Below are 17,181 nucleotides of genomic sequence, written 5' to 3' on the forward strand. Positions count from 1 at the left end.
GGTAATAAAAAAATAGAAGCAAAATAGAAGAAAATGCAAAAGTAGAATGTCCTTTTCAAAAAATCATACTGAACAAGTCTAATCATAGTAATGAATATTTCAATTTGTATGTCTTCAATATTTAAAATGTGCATTTCCAAGGTAATTTATTATTAATGATTAATTACGCTGATAAATTATTCACTATAAAAAGTTTAAAACACCTGTTTTTATCTACTTTGAAGTTTTGACTTGTTCCCTGCCCAACTCACTCTCTGCAGAGCATCATATATAGTTTGTGTGTGTGTGTGTGTGTGTGTGTGTGTGTGTGTGTGTGTGTGTGTGTGTGTGTGTGTGTGTGCGTGCGTGCGTGCGTGTGTGTGTGTGTGTGTGTGTGATGGGGGTCTTGAATTGAGATTCGGCCTCTATAGCGACTGGATGTGCCTCTGTTCTGTGGGTCAGTGGTTGGTTAATGCTCCATTAATTTACTTCTTTCTCCCTCACCACTGTCTCTCTCTCTCTCTCTCTCTCTCTCACACACACACACACACACACACACACACACGCTGACAAGGTGATTGATTAAATAAACAGCTGTCAGTAGTTGGAGATAACCTCTAGCATCCCGCTGCTGTCTTTCAGACAGACACACACACACACGCAGCAAGGTCCCAGGAGTAAAACCCACATTACGCATGCTGACACACACTCACACACACACACACACTCACACACACACACACACACTCACACACAGATCATCAGATGACCATTTATCAGTGAATGCTCAAAACCAGGCAGCTGACGATTTATGATGATCTTTCTCTCCCTTCCCTTTCCTAAATCTGTCAACAAATTTCATTTTTTGGAATTTTTTGTTTTTATTTAAGAGCATACTGGCCCCCGAAAACACTTTCCACATGTCCCAAAGCTTTTCCCAGTAACAGAATGAAGGAACATCCCGCATGTAATAAGAGTCACAGTGTTCCCATGTTGCCAAATCCGAGCGGCTCACAGTTTGATGTCCTGTCCATGTAAAATAAATGCATCTTCCAATTTACATTTCACTCTCCTCCTCGCGGTGCAACATGCATACATTCACACGGAAACATTTTTTCACTCCCTTGACTTACAAAGACAGCAAACATATCCACACTAGTGCACACACACACACACACACACACACACACACACACACACACACCTTTCCCCTCTCTATCCCTCTATCCAGCCACATCTCTTCATCCCTCCTCTCCACCGTGCCGACATTTCATTTGCTTTTCTAAAAGTGACAACCCCAGGGAGCGGGGAGAGGGAGGGATAGTGAAAGAGCCCGGTGATGAGTTTTGAGCAGGGCGTGGAGGAGTGCTATTTAAAAGCGCCATGCATCACTGTCAGGGAGGGAGATCGCGCAAACACACACACACACACACACACAGAAGCACAAACACACACACGCGCGTGCTGGGAGAGACACTGGAAACACACACACACACACATGCGCACGCACACATGGCGGAGCGCGACGCAGCCCGGGTGGCAAACTGAAGTTGACCCCCGTTCCATTTCATCAAATGTCCTCTGAATGAGCCACATAGCCTCATCTATTCTGCACACACACACACACAAACACACAGATAGAGGCAGTGATCAGCCAAGTGTCTAGCCTGCTTAAATCACAGCTCACTTAAGAAAAAAACCATATCACCTCACTTGGAGACACACACACACACCTTGCTAGTCCCATTTGTGTTAATACGGCCCCTGGTTTTGGGCTTTAGGGCTCATATTTGCCATTATGGAGATGATGGCTTTACGGGGGCCTCTCACCTCAGCTTGCGTTGGTTGGGGAGAAGAGAGGGGAGAGTCGAAATGAAGGCTGACACCTCGGTGGGATTTATTTGATTGTGGATGCGAGGTGGTGTCATTCTGGAGAGGGGGGAATAAGGGGGGATGAGACAGGAGGAGGAGGAGGAGAAGGAGGAGGAGGAGGAGGCCCCGGACCCTCAGGCTAAGTGAAAAGAAGAAGAAGAAGAGGAGGAAGGTGGCGGGGGTAAAGGGGGAGGGAGGGAAATGGAAAGAAAGAAATAAAGAAAAGAAAGAAAAAAGGAAGAGATTGAGGGGGAACAGAAGTGGCCCTCTTTCCCGTTTCCGTGAATCAAATCAAATTCCCCTTATCGCACATTATTTGAAGAGGTTATCGGGCGCGGTAATGCTGTTACACGCCGGGCCGCGGCTGAGAGATTTCCTTGTTTACCGATGTTGGCGGGTGTTATAGCTAACCGGCCGGGCGGGGGGGGAAAGGGAGGAGGAGGAGGAGGAGGAGGAGAGGAAGGCGAGAAAAGAGGGGTAGCGGGCATAAACACTTGATGCATGTCAGAAAACTCATTTAGGGGGAATGGAAGTGTGTGTGTGTGCGTGTGTGGGGGGGCACACACACACACACAAGGAGAAGACAGTTGTTCAAGGACAGAAAAACAGCCTCTACATGTAGACACTTTGTAATTCCATTTGGGAGATGTGCTCGTGTGTTTTGCCAGCGTGTGTGTGTGTGTGTGTGTGTGTGTGTGTGAACATACTGTACATGTGCCAACTCATAAATCTGGCTCTCCTCTTTTCTGACTCTTATTGTTGTGCTTAAATCCAGTTTACATGCTCAGCGCTCATTAGCTGATTGTGTGTATCATTTACAAGTTAATTCAATCCCTTGCAGAAGATATAAAAGACAGAAAATACCCAAGTTCAAGACAAGTGAAATATTTCAGTTTGTTTCTTCGTAAACGTCCAAAAGCTTGCATCTAAGAAGAGAAATGAATATGCAATAATACAATATGGATTCAAGCTATAGACAGTGCATGCAAGATTTTCTCATGAACAGCCCGATGTACCAGGCAGGAATGATGGTCGAGATAAAAGGGAGACGGGATGACATGCAATACAGGTCATTAAATGGGATTTGGACCCACAGTGTTGTGAGTACATGGTTTGCCTCTTAGCCCATTGAGCCATGAGGACACCCCAAATGGTTTTTTATCTCTGGTCCCATTGAGAGCAAGTATTGAGCTAACAATCCCTGTCCTCTCTGGAGGTGGCCTTTTACCTCAGCTCATTGTAGTCTGTGACTGGGAGCCGGCGCTATCTAGCATCTATTGATTCCCACTTCATCTGGACCAAAGCGACGAAGGGAGGGGAGAGAAGAAGAGGTGTGTGTGTGTGTGTGTGTGTGTGTGTGCAGCAGAGGAGAAAAAGTTCAAAAAAAAAAAGAAGAAGAAGCAGAAAGATAAAGCTTGCCACTTCATGTGTTTAAATAGATTTGATGACTGACATCATTTGAGCAATTTTTATCAATGACTAGAGAACTGGTGAAACATAAGCTAGATGTTTTTTTTAAATATCCAATGATCACACATATTTATAAGTGCACAAAGAGGATGGAAGGAAGGAAAACCAGAAAAAATTAAGGAGGAGGTAGCATGGAACATGGAGAGAAGGAGGAAGGGAAAGGTTGAAAGAAAGGAAGGAAGATAGAAAGAAAGCATGAAGCAATCGAGAAAGTAAGGAAGGAATGAAAGCAGTGACAAAAGTGAAACAATGCAAATGCAAGGAAAGATACCTCCTCTCTGCTCTCCACTCTTCCATACGATGCAGCTCTCTCCTCCTCACCATCTGCTGTCTGTAATTGCCTATCGACTTATGTGTGTGTGTGTGTGTGTTGTGTGTGTGTGTCACTCTGCTCATTGTTTACAAAATATAGCGATATAAAAGCCTAATCAGGAATATCTCAGATGTTAAGTATGGGTTACATGAGGTTTGCTTTTTTACTCTTTGAACATTTACGGTAACAGTAAGGCCTTGTCCACACGTACATGGGTATTTTTTTTTAACAGCTTTTTCTGTGTGTTTTGGCCTCAGCCACATGCAAACTGCATTTTAGTTCAAGAAAACCATTTGGAAAAGTCCTTCCAGGGTGATGTTCAGAAACTCCATTTTCAGTGTTAACATGTAGACAGGCAAAACTGAGTTTTTGGCTTGTGCACAGTCATCTTTGTTTACATGATGTGACAATTTGCAATGGTGGACGTGGCCAACATAGTGCTGGTTCTAACCTTGCTAACAGGACTTTTTACATGTTTACACATTAATGTACAGTTACTCTTCCACTATATGGAGGGACAGAGGTGTCAGAATGTGCTACGGATATCACTGCTACATCATCCAACACTCCCACCACACAGACCCCGCCCCCGCCGCCAACATCGCCAGTTTTGGACGAGACCAAAAAAAGCTTTTTTTTCAGCTTCTGTTTGGCTAACATGGCTTTAGGGTTGGGGTTTATATCACCGCCCATTGGTTTGGCAAGATCTTGACAGCGTTTCAATTGGTTTTTTATGTTTTTATTTTCATTTTTTTAAAACAGTGCTTGTGCTTTTCAAAAATACCTGTGTTCGTGTGTACTGGGCTTAATACAAGCTGTTTTTGGACTAGTTTATTAAGTCAAGTCAAGCTGATTTAGTCCTACATTTTCTGGGCCCTTTTTATCAGCTCAGAAAACATACATAACATTATTTTATCCCTTTGATACCTCATCACTTTACCTCATTTGATTAGAATTGCAGACCTCTATAACTGACCCCAAACACACAGTAAGCTCTGTCATTATATAGGATGACATACTGTTCATTTCTTTATCTATGAACGACTTTTTCACAAACAAAATGAATATATATTGCTCATGCAGAACCCGAATAACATATAAAACATGAAATATTTCCTTATGTTGTGTAATAACAAAACCAAATGAGTCTTTCCACATGTTGTCACCTTCATCAAATGTGCAAGCCCAGTTTGTGGGAAAGGGAAGGCTTACCACATCATTTTCCATCTGCCAGTTAGTCACACAGAATCAAGGACGTACATGCAAACAAAATAACACTGAAGATTCTATTTAAGTCCGACTCTATAACTTTTTGTGGCCCCTATTTAGCTTCTTTTTTTTTTCATCTTTAATTTGATGTTCTCAGCAACATTTCAAACAGAGGATCTGTCAGTGACATGTTGCTGGAGGAGTTGTGATTCTGATATAAATTCCTCTGACAAACTAAGACAGCTAAAACAGGAATTAGAGGCTGTGTGGATCGATTCTGAGCAGCCAAAGTGCACATGTCAATACTAGCAGCTAGTAAATATATCAGACAGAGGATACAAAAAGTGTGTGGATATGCCCCCCCCTGCCAGCTGTGTGACATATTGTTTTGTGACATGAACAAAAACCAGTGAGCGCTTTAAAGCGGACCGAGTGACAGAGATGAAAAGAAGGGAAGAGAGGGATGAGTGGTGAGAGAAGAGAGAGTGATAAAGGGATGGGTCGGGTTAAATAACTGAGAGAAACAAAAGGGTGAAATAAGGAAAATGGGAGAGAGAGGGAGTTGAGATATAAGACGCACGGAGGGAGAGAGAAGAAAGTCAGAGAAAGAGAGATGAGACAATCCATCTTGGCACATTAGGGGGGATCAGGCCTACACTCCATCACGGCTGTCAGAGGGACGCACACCTCCTCTTTCCTCTCCTCCGTCCGCGCATCCATCCATCCCTCGTTCGCTCCGCCAGCCGGCATTTCACTGAGGAATCTCAACACTAAAAAGTCCTGTCAGGCCTATTTCCTTGTTATTGTCCGGCCCTCTCTATCCTCATCTCCCCTCCTCTTCCTCCCCTCTGAGTCTGGTGCTTTCCCCCGCGCTCCCCGAGATTAAACGCACCCTTGTTGCGCCTCAGGGTGTGTGTGTGTGTGTGTGTGTGTTTGAGCTATGAGGTCCAAAGCAGGACATGTGAGAAGTGTGTGTGTGTGTGTGTGTGTGTGTGTGTGTGTGTGTGTGTGTGTTGCCCCGACATTAATCATCTTTAAGGCGCTGACAAGCCTGGTGTGCGACATCACATCACATCAACAACCCCCCTCCTCCTCCTCCTCCTCCTCCTCCTCCTCCTCCTCCTCCTCCTCCTTCTCCTCTCCTTCTTCTCCTCCCCTAGATTTATCTGTCCATTCGCCTCCCCCCATCACTCACTTCCCTCAGGGAGCGTTTGACAGAGAGAGAGAGAGGGAGAAAAGAGGGAGAAAAGGAAAGAAAAGGGGGAACATAAGGGGTGACAATGACAAGAAAGGATGAGAAGTGATGACAGCAAACATCTCGGCGAAAAACACGGATTTGAAAGAAAAAAAAAAGATAAAGAGTGAAAGTTTTGACACAAGTTTTTGATTTGGCTTAATTTCATCATACATTGAAATTTTGAAGGACTTTCTGTGGATCACTTTGATAGAAAATAAACCGAAAATATGAGTTTCTGACTAGTTGGTGAACTTTGGAAACCAAATTATAAATAAGTCTTTAATTACAACTGTAATCAGCATTTTAAATTTAAAGAAACAAGCCTTTTTTTAAACTTTATGTTTAATTCTATGATATTTAAAGTCGACTGCCTTAATTTGGTGGTGAGCTAAAGCCAAATGTTTCACTCCAGTGGCCAACAGAGTTGTTTTCTCTTCCATTGTGTTCTCTCACATGACTAGCTGTTGATTTTCTGATTTTCTGTTCCATCACATCAGAGCAAGTGTAATTTGTGTGTGTTTGTGGTTAGCGGGTTGGGTTTTGGCCCAATAGACAGCAGCATTCAATTCAATTCTCAGAGCACAAACTCCCCCACTTTAGTCTTTCCTGTTGTTGATTGTTGCCATTCTCTTGTCACACCCATGCATTTATATTCCCTTATCATCAGTCTATTGCCAGTACAAATACAAGTCACATCCATATAGAAAATTCCACAATTCAAAATAAAAGAAAACTCACACTGGGCAAAATAAGCTTTTTTTTTTTTTAAAGTACATTTTCTGACATAACAAAAGACTAAAAATAATCAAGCATAGGCATGTGTTTGTTTGCATGCTGGTGTATGTTTGTGTGTGTGTGTGTGTGTGTTTGTCTACTTCTTCCAGGTGTGTGTTTTGTCTGTGAAATAGAAAGAGCCCCATCAGCTGCAGACAGGGATTGGATCTTTCTTTGTTTGCTGTGGCGGACAGCGACAGCTTCAGCATGACTCAAATTATCTTGTCAAAGCAATAAAGGGCCAGGGAGGGGGGACTGGAGGTGTGTGTGTGTGTGTGTGTGTGGTAGAGAAAGAGAGATGGAGAAACAAGGAGAGAAAGGGAAATATACTGAAGGCAGAGTGTGGAGGAGACAATAAGCGGAGAAGAAGAGGGGAAAAAGAGAGGAGGCAAGCAAGAGAAAAATAGAGATGAGGAAAGAAAGAAAGAAAGAGAGAGAGAGAGAGAGAGAGGCGAATGACGAAATAATGAAACAGGAGATGGGAGATAGAAGAAAGAGGGAGAAATAAATGGATGATAGGGAGCAGAAAATTAGAAATGGATGAGGCTGGAGAGAAAGAGCGTTAGAGGGATATGTGTGGAAAAAGAAAAAAAATAAGAGGTGAGAGAGGAAGAAAGAGAGAGAGATAGAGAGTAATCGATTACCTATTTTTCAAAGTCACTTAACGTGTCCAGTGCTGTGGGCTCTGTTAAGCAGGAGAATAGGAGGCCGGTATGCGCACACACGCTCTGAGACAGAGAGGGAGGGAGGGGACAATGTCTGTGTGTGTGTGTGTGTGTTTGTGTTCTCCACTAGTTGTGTCTTGATGAGACCTCTTGCAGGAAACTGTTCTGACAGACCAATATGTGAGCAAGGATACGTGTGCCCAGAGGGCTGTGTGTGCATGCGTATGTATTGTGTGTGTGAGAAACCCCAAAGACGAGACAGACGGGGAGTCCCCCTACCTGGTCCTCTTGTTGTCGTGGTGACAAGCAGTCTTAACAGGATATCCTTGCTGAGGCGGAGCATATTGTTCTTGAACTATAAAAAGGCCATTTGATTGGCTAAATACAGGAAATGAGGGAAGTGTCCTCCAACATTAAGCAGCGAGACACTTTCAATAGATGATATTTTTAGCCGGCTCAGACAGACTCAAAGGTAAACTTGAAAAGATAGGATGTAGGCTACTACAGTATACATACACTAACCCACACACAACCATAAAGGCTGTTTTGCAAAATGCACACTATCCTATACAAACATAGTCCATACATACTCCCAGAAACACAATAACACACACATACAAGCCCACACTAACACAGACACACATACAGGTGGGCCCCACCCTGTGCCCTGCTGATCAAGGACAATGAAGTGAGGTAGTGTTGGCAGACTCTATACAGCATTATCTCATCCGTGGCTGACACTTCTTTAACCCCCCCTCTCTGTTTTGACCTGAGAAGAACATTACACAATGGAGACTGTACAACACTCTATTCCCTTTCTTTGTGTGTAATGTGTATATTATAATGCACATGCACTTAATGTGTGTGATTTTAAAACCATGTGTGCTAAGCACCAAGACGCACGCACCCACAGTGCTGAGGTTTCCTTGAGTGTCCTTGATGCCTAATCCCCACTCTTTTTGTTGTTTTTTTTTTTTTTACTTAACATTATTGTTTCTACACCTGAAAACCTTGGCCATATTGAATGGCTGGCCAATCAACTTCGTAGAATGTGTGTAGCATGACAAACTCTAAATCACAGATGGATACATTTGATTTGCCTGTGTGAAACACTCTGTGTTTATCAGTGCCAGTAACTGTTGTAATCTTTGTCATGTATTTATTTACTGGAGTAGCACCAGTGGCCAAAGCTAACAGATAAAACTTGAGATTGATTTGAGATGTATTCTGATGCCATATCTACAGTAGACACAATCTGGATATAATGTATCTGTATACAAGAGTTGTTTGGGTGCCTAGCTTTTTGTTTGTCTCATCTATAAATACTCTAATGTTTGTCTCTTTGTCTCGCTCCATCTCCGCTGTTGTCTCCAGGTAAAAAGAAGATGTCCCTGTACGACAGCCAGACTCCAGTCTGTCCCATCTGCCAGGTGCTGCTCAGGCCCGGAGAGCTTCAGGAACACATGGAGACAGAGATAGACAGGCTAGCCACCATATGCCTCAGGTAGGCCTTAAACACTCACCGTATGTTGCTTCTTTCTCATACAAACACACAAATACACAGTCATTAACTATAATTTGTGTCAAATCAAAGTTTCAATCAAAATTGAATCAATTGAGCATACTGTGTGAGCGTGTGTATGTGTGTTGAGTGTGTGTTGAGGATTAGGCTATATGTAATGTAGCGCTAATGGCTAAAAGTAGTGAATTGACTGGCAGTAGAGTTAGCTTGGTAAAATGTTTAGCCTAGCTCTAAACAGTGCCCTCCAATGACTCCAGGAGTATTTTATCTGTATTTTTTGTCTTTTTCACCTCAGCATTTGTTCAAAGAGAACAAATTAGATATTGTGGTTCAACGAGCGGTTAGCTTAACTTGGGGCATTTGGGCTGTTAGCTTCAGTGGTTGCAGCATCTCCAGACCTAAATAATGAACAAACACAGCTGACTCTTGGTTGCATTGGTGTCTAGCTCACTAGCAAACAATAAAACATATAAATAGCAGGTTTGAAGTGGCTGGAAAGCTTTTTATAAACTTTTGACAAAGGCTAGCTCTCTTTTCCCCTGTTTTCAGTCTTTGTGTTAAGCTAAGCTAAATACATCTCTGCATATCTTTATTGTGTATGCAGATAAAATACCTGTAAAACTGTAAAACTTCAAATGAATAAGCTATTTTCCCAAAATGTACGGGGTATTTCTTTAATGTTCCAAAAAGTCTGAATTTCAAAATAAGTGATAAATCAATTTTACATTTGTAATCATTAGTTTTCTTGAGTCATGTGACATTATCTGGATATTAATGTAGCAGGAAAAGTAAACATGATTTCTAAGACTAGGCTCATAAATATGTTTTAGGTATAGAAGGGTGAGCTTTAACTCAACTTTTATGTCAGGCTCACTGACTGCTATACTTTCTCAGCAGAGATTTTGGTGCCGTAAATCTGCATAAAAGGCAGAGCCGTCGACGTAACGCTAAGTGTTTCCTTCGGGGATTAGGATTCAAACCTGTGACCCCAAGTTCACCGCTGCCCCCTTCTTCTCCTCGTGACAGTCGCACGAGCTGTTTTACGGTGGATAAATCAACTCCAAGCCCTTTTAACGATGGGACACAACCATTAGGATCCATATTTCACCTTGACCACGCGTCTGGCTGTGTGTATGTGTGTGTGTGTTTGTGTACACACAAGTGTGGCTTGTGTATGACCCGGTGTCCACCTAAGTGGCCCAGCTTTATGATAGTCCCCATTAACCCGGAGGAACGGGGCAACAGATAGCGTCACCCCACGTGGAAATCACACTTCATTTACCCCCGTTTACACCTCCCGTACCCCTCCTTCCACCTGTCCACGTTCTCCTCATTCTTCTTCTTCTCTTCTCTGCTGTCATCACCCTATTCTTCATGTTTTCCCTTCTGTCTCCCTGCGTTCGTTGCTTCCTCCAATGTTTCTTCTTCTCGTTTCCTCCTCCTCACAGCTCTTTTCTCACTCTCTTCTCCCGAAATTCTTCCAATATCATCCTGTCATTTCTTCCAGACCTGATTTAGCATGCTTCTAGTGACTTTAAGCAAACATTTTGGTCAGTTATACCCTTTCCTACCATAGCAATGAGCTGGGTCATCAGTGTAAATAGGTCAACGTGTGCACGTCTTCTCAATAAATGAACACTCTTTCTGTCATCCTTTTATTTCCAAGGTCAAGAATCAACTCGAATAGAATAGAAAACAATAAAATACAGTAGAATAGAATAGATGAGAGCTGAGCGAGGGTCAGCCATCTATCATCGTGTGATATGGCGAGGTGTGTGTGTGTGTGTCTGTGTGTGTGTGTGTTCAATAATTAATAAAGGTTAGTAGTCTGCCCTTCCCTCTGGGGGTCTGAGATACCGTATAAGCCTTCAAAACCCACACATGCACACACAAACACACACTCACGCGCACGGTTATTTAAGGAAATGGCGTCATCCCGGGGTGAGATGGGATGGTGGCTAACGTCACGGCTGGCTGATTTAGCTACTTGCCATTAACCCCCTCCACATACACACACACACACTATGACACAGAGAGAAAGAGAAGAGGTCAAAATTTCTGGAAATTTTGAGTGAAATTTTCCTTCACACACGCACAAAATGTCTCAATGTGACTTTGTGCGTTTGTGCGTGTTCAAGGGAATGTGAGCAGCAGATAAAATAAAGGCAGAAAGTGTTGTATGTGTGTGTGTTATATCACAAAACTAACCTCTTTCTATATCTCACACACACACACACACACACACACACACACACACACACTGTCTCTCCTTCTCTCTGGCTCTCTGCATGGTAGCAGCCATCATTGAAAGTGACAGTGGGAATTTGGTCCAATTTGTAGTAAATCTGCCTTTAATGACGACCAGCGCTTGCTGAATGAAAGAGCTGTGGGTATGGAAACGAAGGTGTGCGTGCGTGTGTGTGTGTGTGTGTGTGTGTGTGTGAGTGTGCCGGTGTGAAAAGTGTCTCCTCTATAAATATCTGTTCTTCTGCGGTTTCCATTTCCATTTGATTTCTATTTCTTCTCTCGTTTTCTGTTCTGTTCTTGCTGATAATGTGTGTGTGTGTGTGTGTGTGTGTGTGTGTGTGTGTGTGTTTGATTACAACTGCCAGCTTGTCCTCTCTCGTGACTGCGAGCTCTTTCGCTTCTTCATGGGCCACAGCTTCTCATATATGGACATAGAAATCACACACAGTTGAGCAAATGGAAATCTATCATGCCCTGTACACCTCAGGTAACTCACGAGGGCAAAGTAATCTACATACTCCCCCTCCACCCCCTCTTCTTACCCCCCTACTCCTCTCCTCTCCTCTCCTCCTCCTGCATAATCAATTTGCCTTCACTACAGCAAGCCCCCATTTCTCCAGCAGACGACACCAAAAGCAATCAGTATCTCGAGGTTAGCACCATCCATTCCTCCCAACTCCCACCAAGGAAGGATCTCTCTCTCTCTCTCTTCTTTTTCTCTCTCTTCATCTGGTAGTGTAGTGGAGGTGGGAGCGGCAGAGGTCTCTGCTGGCTGTCAGTCACACTCGGTCTGTCCCTTCTAGTGTAAGATTGCAGGTTTGGGGAGGGAGGGCAGTTTTACTTACCTCCAAAATACTGATCAGCCTAGTTTAAAGTGGCGCTATACTGACATAGGAAATGTATTGATTGTTGCATTTTGGGTAGTTATCAGGTTGTGTTTTTATCAGTTTGCTAAAATGTTTTAATTTAATGTTGGAGATGAATGGCTTTTTATTTGATGGAGACATAAATACATAATGAAATGCTAAAGATCCTTCATCTCACAGTATTCAGATCCTGTAGAATCACATTAAAATGACTGAATGAAGCTTATGATGGTTCCTTAAGGAGTGCAGATTAATGTCACATGTTTCAACAAGAGATCTGGAGCTCCAAACATTTATCCTTCTAAAATTTAAAGTTGGAAGTCTAAGCCCGCTTTCTACAGCAACTTGCAAGCAACAAGCAACAAGATCCATATTGTCTTTTTAGTAATTTGCGGTGCACTGTGTGTAATTATTTTGCATTTATGTATCCGACACCAAACTACGAACAAAAGATGGAATGTGATTTTAAACTTAAATGACACAGCAAGTTTTTAGACAGACAATAGTCTCCTCTCAAGAAAACAACAGTCTCTAACTTTTTGGTGTTTGATATTAAAGGACTAGTGTATAAGATTTAGTGGCATCTAGTGGTGAGGTTGCAGATTGCAACCAACTGAATACCCCTCCCCTTCCAAGCGTGTAGAACCTACGTTGGCCGCGAAACTCACGAAAAACGTGAAAGGCCCTCTCTCTAATATAAAGGGCTCATTCTAAGGTAATGAAAACCCATCAATTGTTATTTTCATGGGATTATACACTAATTAAAACATATGAATATTATATTCCATTTCTGCCAAGTCTGTGCCACTAGATGCCTCTAAATCTTACACACTGGTCCTTTAATATAAACCAATTATTATCATTCAATATCAAATACTGCAATCTCTGATCTCCTGACTTGTGTTATCCAGTCCTTGCCTAATCTGGTTTTTCCTCTTTTGATACTTTTTTTTTTTATAGATGACAAACAGAAAAACGGTTCACTGCCCCTTCTATGCGATTACTACTTCCTGTTTATGACACACTCAGAGACCACCTTCAGGTTTATCTAGTTTAAATACAGTACTATAAGAAGATCCTGGCTCTGTGACATGGCGGGACAACTCGCTTGTTTGAAGTGCCAACATGTCCTCACCTGTCTCCCCCTCTTCACATACAATACACGCCTCATTACCGCAACATATTTTAAATTGCTTCGTCTCCCATCTTTTATTCTTCCATTCCTTTACCCGCTGTCAGTCTGTGTGTTTGTTTCGCTTTGCTGTGTTGCTCATTTCCACTCTCTTCTCCTTGCTTTGACATGGCAGGCAGCTGGAATTTCCAGCCCCATAACCCTCGCCATCAAAAATTCATAGAACCGGGCAAAAAGACGTGTGAAGCCGCGAAAAGAGGCGCCGGCACACCAACTCTCCCATCACTCTCTCTCTTCCTCTTGTTTTCTGTCTTCTTTCATCTCTCCCTCGCTCGATCTCTTTCTTTATGTTGCCCAGTCTTCCTCCCTCACCACATCTCTCTCTCTCCCCCCCCCCCCCCTCCCCTTTCTACTTTCTTCTCTCTATCACCCCCCCCTCTGTCATTGTGGCAATTTTCTCCCATCGTGGCAGGCATGCGACTGCCGTCCTCTCTTGCTCTCTCTTCCTCTCTCCCTCTCCCTCCTTCTCTTGTCGCTGTTTGACACTGTCAACGAGCAGGTAGAGGTGGCTGTTATTGTTGATGCCTCTGCAGAGGTTCCAGGTAATGAATAAAAGAGAGATAGAGGGAGAAGGAGAGAGAGATGACAGAGACAGAGATAGAAAAGGGGAGAGAGAGGTGTGGAGGTGTGTGTGGGGGGGGGTGTTGACAGATTCCCCTGCATTACACGGCAGCTTGACTGTGTCACCCATGTTTATTCTCTTTGTTGGTGGAGGTGAGGCCTGCTGTTCAGCTTTCACACACACACACACAAGACATGCACACACACTACACGCAAACACACACAGCATAGAAAGAGTAACGACAGGTTTTCACAGAGATGTTCATCATGCACAAAGATATTTAAATACATACACACACACACCTGTATATGGCATCCCTCCTATGGTATCCCTCTTCTCTCTTCCTTTAAAATGTTTTAGTGAAACCACTCTTGTTTGTTAACTCATTGTAGCTTCTAGCAGAGCAATATTCCAGTTTATCAGTTGACAAAAAACATACATATCCAAAACTGGGGGCTTTAATGGGGAACTTCAGTTATTTAGTATCACACTTTCATCAAGTTTGGGGACTCAAGAGACTGTTTTTAAAAAAAAGTAATGGTCAGAAATCGAAGAAGCAGAAGCCGAGTCCCTACTGTGGTTCAAGCTTCAAAAATGCTTGATCCTACATTTCCCACAATGCAATTAATAGCACCTTTTTGATAGACTCTCACTGCCTGGTAAATGTCTGTGTCTAACCCCAGTTGTTAACGCAGGCTTTCTATTTTAAACTGTGTAGGCACCAAGCCCAAGCTGAGAGCTGATGACATCACCAGGGTTATTTTCTCAAACTTGACACAGCTCCTCCACAACCACAGAAGACATTTAACAACCGTTGTGACAGGCTGAATAACTTGTAGTAGTAGAAAACTGACCTTTATGTATCAAATTGGTAGAGTGCCCCTTTAAAATATGGCGTATCAAAAGGTAGAGGTGGTGTAAAACCAACTTTTTGAGTTAAAAAAAAAAAGAGAGAATACCATACTTCCATCCATCTCTCTGATCATACGTTTCCTCCTCTCTGTGCAGCTTTGCATTACATTTTAGTCTTATACTTTTCTCATCTCGCTGTTATAGCTTCCTGTGCATCGCTTTGTAAATTCTGCTCGCAGATAAGTGACATATAAATAAGGCCTCTTATTCTTATTAGCCACCCATCCATCCATTGAAAAGGGAAATCCCTCGTCTACCAAGGCATGCTGTCAGATTAGAGGTCATGCTCAATTCACTTTCAGGCACCCTTCCTTCCATGTATGTGTGTGTGTGTGTGTGTGTGTGTGTGTGTCCAAGGGGGTCTGGAGTGCTAACAGGGTCTCAAAGCAAACATGACAACCCTGTCTTGCTTTGTCAACGTCAAGACTGTGGTAATACTCAGAGAAGCTCAGAGAAATGTATCTCTGTGTTGGGATGAAAGTCAGAGAGAGAGGGAAGAGAGGGCAACAAAGAAGATGAGAAGAAGAAATGAGAACAGTTTAAGTGTCAGACAGAAAGAGATCAGAGATAAAGTAACATGTGAATTGAATTGAACAGACCTGTCACATTTCTTTCATTCCTTCTTTCTGTCTTTCTTTCTAAAGTCTTAATATATCCCCTTTCTTTGCGCCCCTCTCCCCTCCTCCCTGTAGCGTTCACAAGCCAACCGATTGTCCTCCACATATTTCAGAATCAAAGTGACCGCAGGCTGACTGCGCTGACAAATCAAATCACTGCAAAAATCAGTTGTTTCCTGCTACAGCCACTTCAACCATTTTGTAAAATCTCATGATGTTTCATGATTTACCCGGAAAAGTCCCCTTCAAAATAAATGCATGATATCTTAAAAATGAATGACTTGTCAGAAATATGTCAGTATACGCTAGAGGCAGAAAAACAGGCAGACAGATATGTAAGACTATATTCAACGCTGCACTACAGTACAGTACATAACAAATCTCAACCTCACTAAAGTCTATTTTGTCTTCTTTCTGTGCTGCAGTAAGAACCCGTCACCCAAGGATGGAGCAGCCACTCCAGGAACCCCCAAGGTGAGATGAAGCTCAGTTTCTCAACATGTAATATGATGTCTGCATTTGGAATATGACCTTGAAGTATCTCTCTTTTTTTATTTGTATCGGTATGGTGTGAAAAAAAATATTAAATTATTATACAAAAGAAAACCTGGTTAGATTTCAAAACATTATGACACATTTTCATTGATATGTATTGTATTTCTTTACTGTCCAACTCAGTGTTGTTACTCTGATGCTTCTGTTCCTCTCTGCTGCACTAAGGGGAAATCAGTTGTACTGTAGGCCTCTGTCTTAAATCTCACACACACACACACACAAGTACCAGTCTCCTGTGGTCCAACAGGCAGCAGGGCCAAGAGGCACTGTACTGTGATTGTTCCAATTAGAGAGACAGAGAGAGATGCAGACAGACAGAAAAAGAAGAGAAGAAAAAGACAGATAATGTCAAATTGCAGGAAGGCAGATTCGTAATTGCATCAAGCAGCATTCCCTTATAGTGTCTGCCTCCACTAACTCATCCAACCACACCACAACTAGCTACCAGCCTGAGATGTTCTTGTTTTTAAAAGAACATTCTTTAAAATGTTCTCTATATGGTAGATTTGATAGAGAACTGTCTCTTCAGATGAGGTATGGATGGACTGGATAAAATGATGGAAAAAGCCGGAATCAGCTTTTTTCAAGAATTATTTAATTCCTTAGTTGTTTTTTTTTTACTATCATGTTCTGACATGCATTAAATTACCTCGTTCATTCACTTCCTTTATTTTTCTTTTTCGTGCATATTTTTAAAGGTTGTTAAAGGTTATTTTTTTGCTGTGGAGTTCCTTTTCCTTTCCTTCCTCTTCATTATAGATATAGGGTGCTGTATTTTATGCAGATAGTAAAACCTACTGATCCACATTTGTGATTTTGGGCTATAGAAATAAAATTCACTTGACTCTACTTACAGCTTGCCAGTATAATGTGCAAGCACAACAGAATGGCTTTAGCCTTTAACATAAAGTTCTACAGTATGAACATGCAGTATGAAAGCACATTTTGACCTAACTCCTGCTGCTTCACAAGCAGGTATTGTTTCTCAAATATGCATGCCATTACTTTGGAGAGCTCCTATCTCTAGACAGTCACTTACACCTTCTTCACTTTAGGAAGTACCACCGGAATACTTCACTAAACTAAAGTCAAAGGAATAAGAGTTTTAGAGGGTATCGATGTAGCTGCTTTATCCAACAATACTACATATCAGCTCTGCTCTTCATTATTAAGACCTGTGTAAATGTTT

General features: G+C 42.4%; 1 protein-coding gene across 5 annotated transcripts in view; it reads left to right on the forward strand.

The window, feature by feature from the left end:
• Nucleotides 1-17,181, forward strand: part of rnf220a (ring finger protein 220a) — a 259,438-nt gene that overhangs the window by 205,249 nt on the left and 37,008 nt on the right. For 4 of the 5 annotated variants that reach the window (XM_042428896.1, XM_042428898.1, XM_042428897.1 and 1 more), the window contains 2 exons: nt 8,894-9,023; nt 15,863-15,911. In XM_042428896.1, coding sequence (XP_042284830.1) covers nt 8,894-9,023; nt 15,863-15,911 — 179 coding nt within the window. Of the gene's footprint in view, nt 1-8,688; nt 9,024-15,862; nt 15,912-17,181 lie in introns of those variants that run through there. The other variant, XM_042428900.1, reaches the window with a different exon arrangement.

The sequence above is a fragment of the Thunnus maccoyii genome, chromosome 12, assembly GCF_910596095.1.
Source record: "Thunnus maccoyii chromosome 12, fThuMac1.1, whole genome shotgun sequence".
Lineage (NCBI taxonomy): Eukaryota > Metazoa > Chordata > Actinopteri > Scombriformes > Scombridae > Thunnus > Thunnus maccoyii.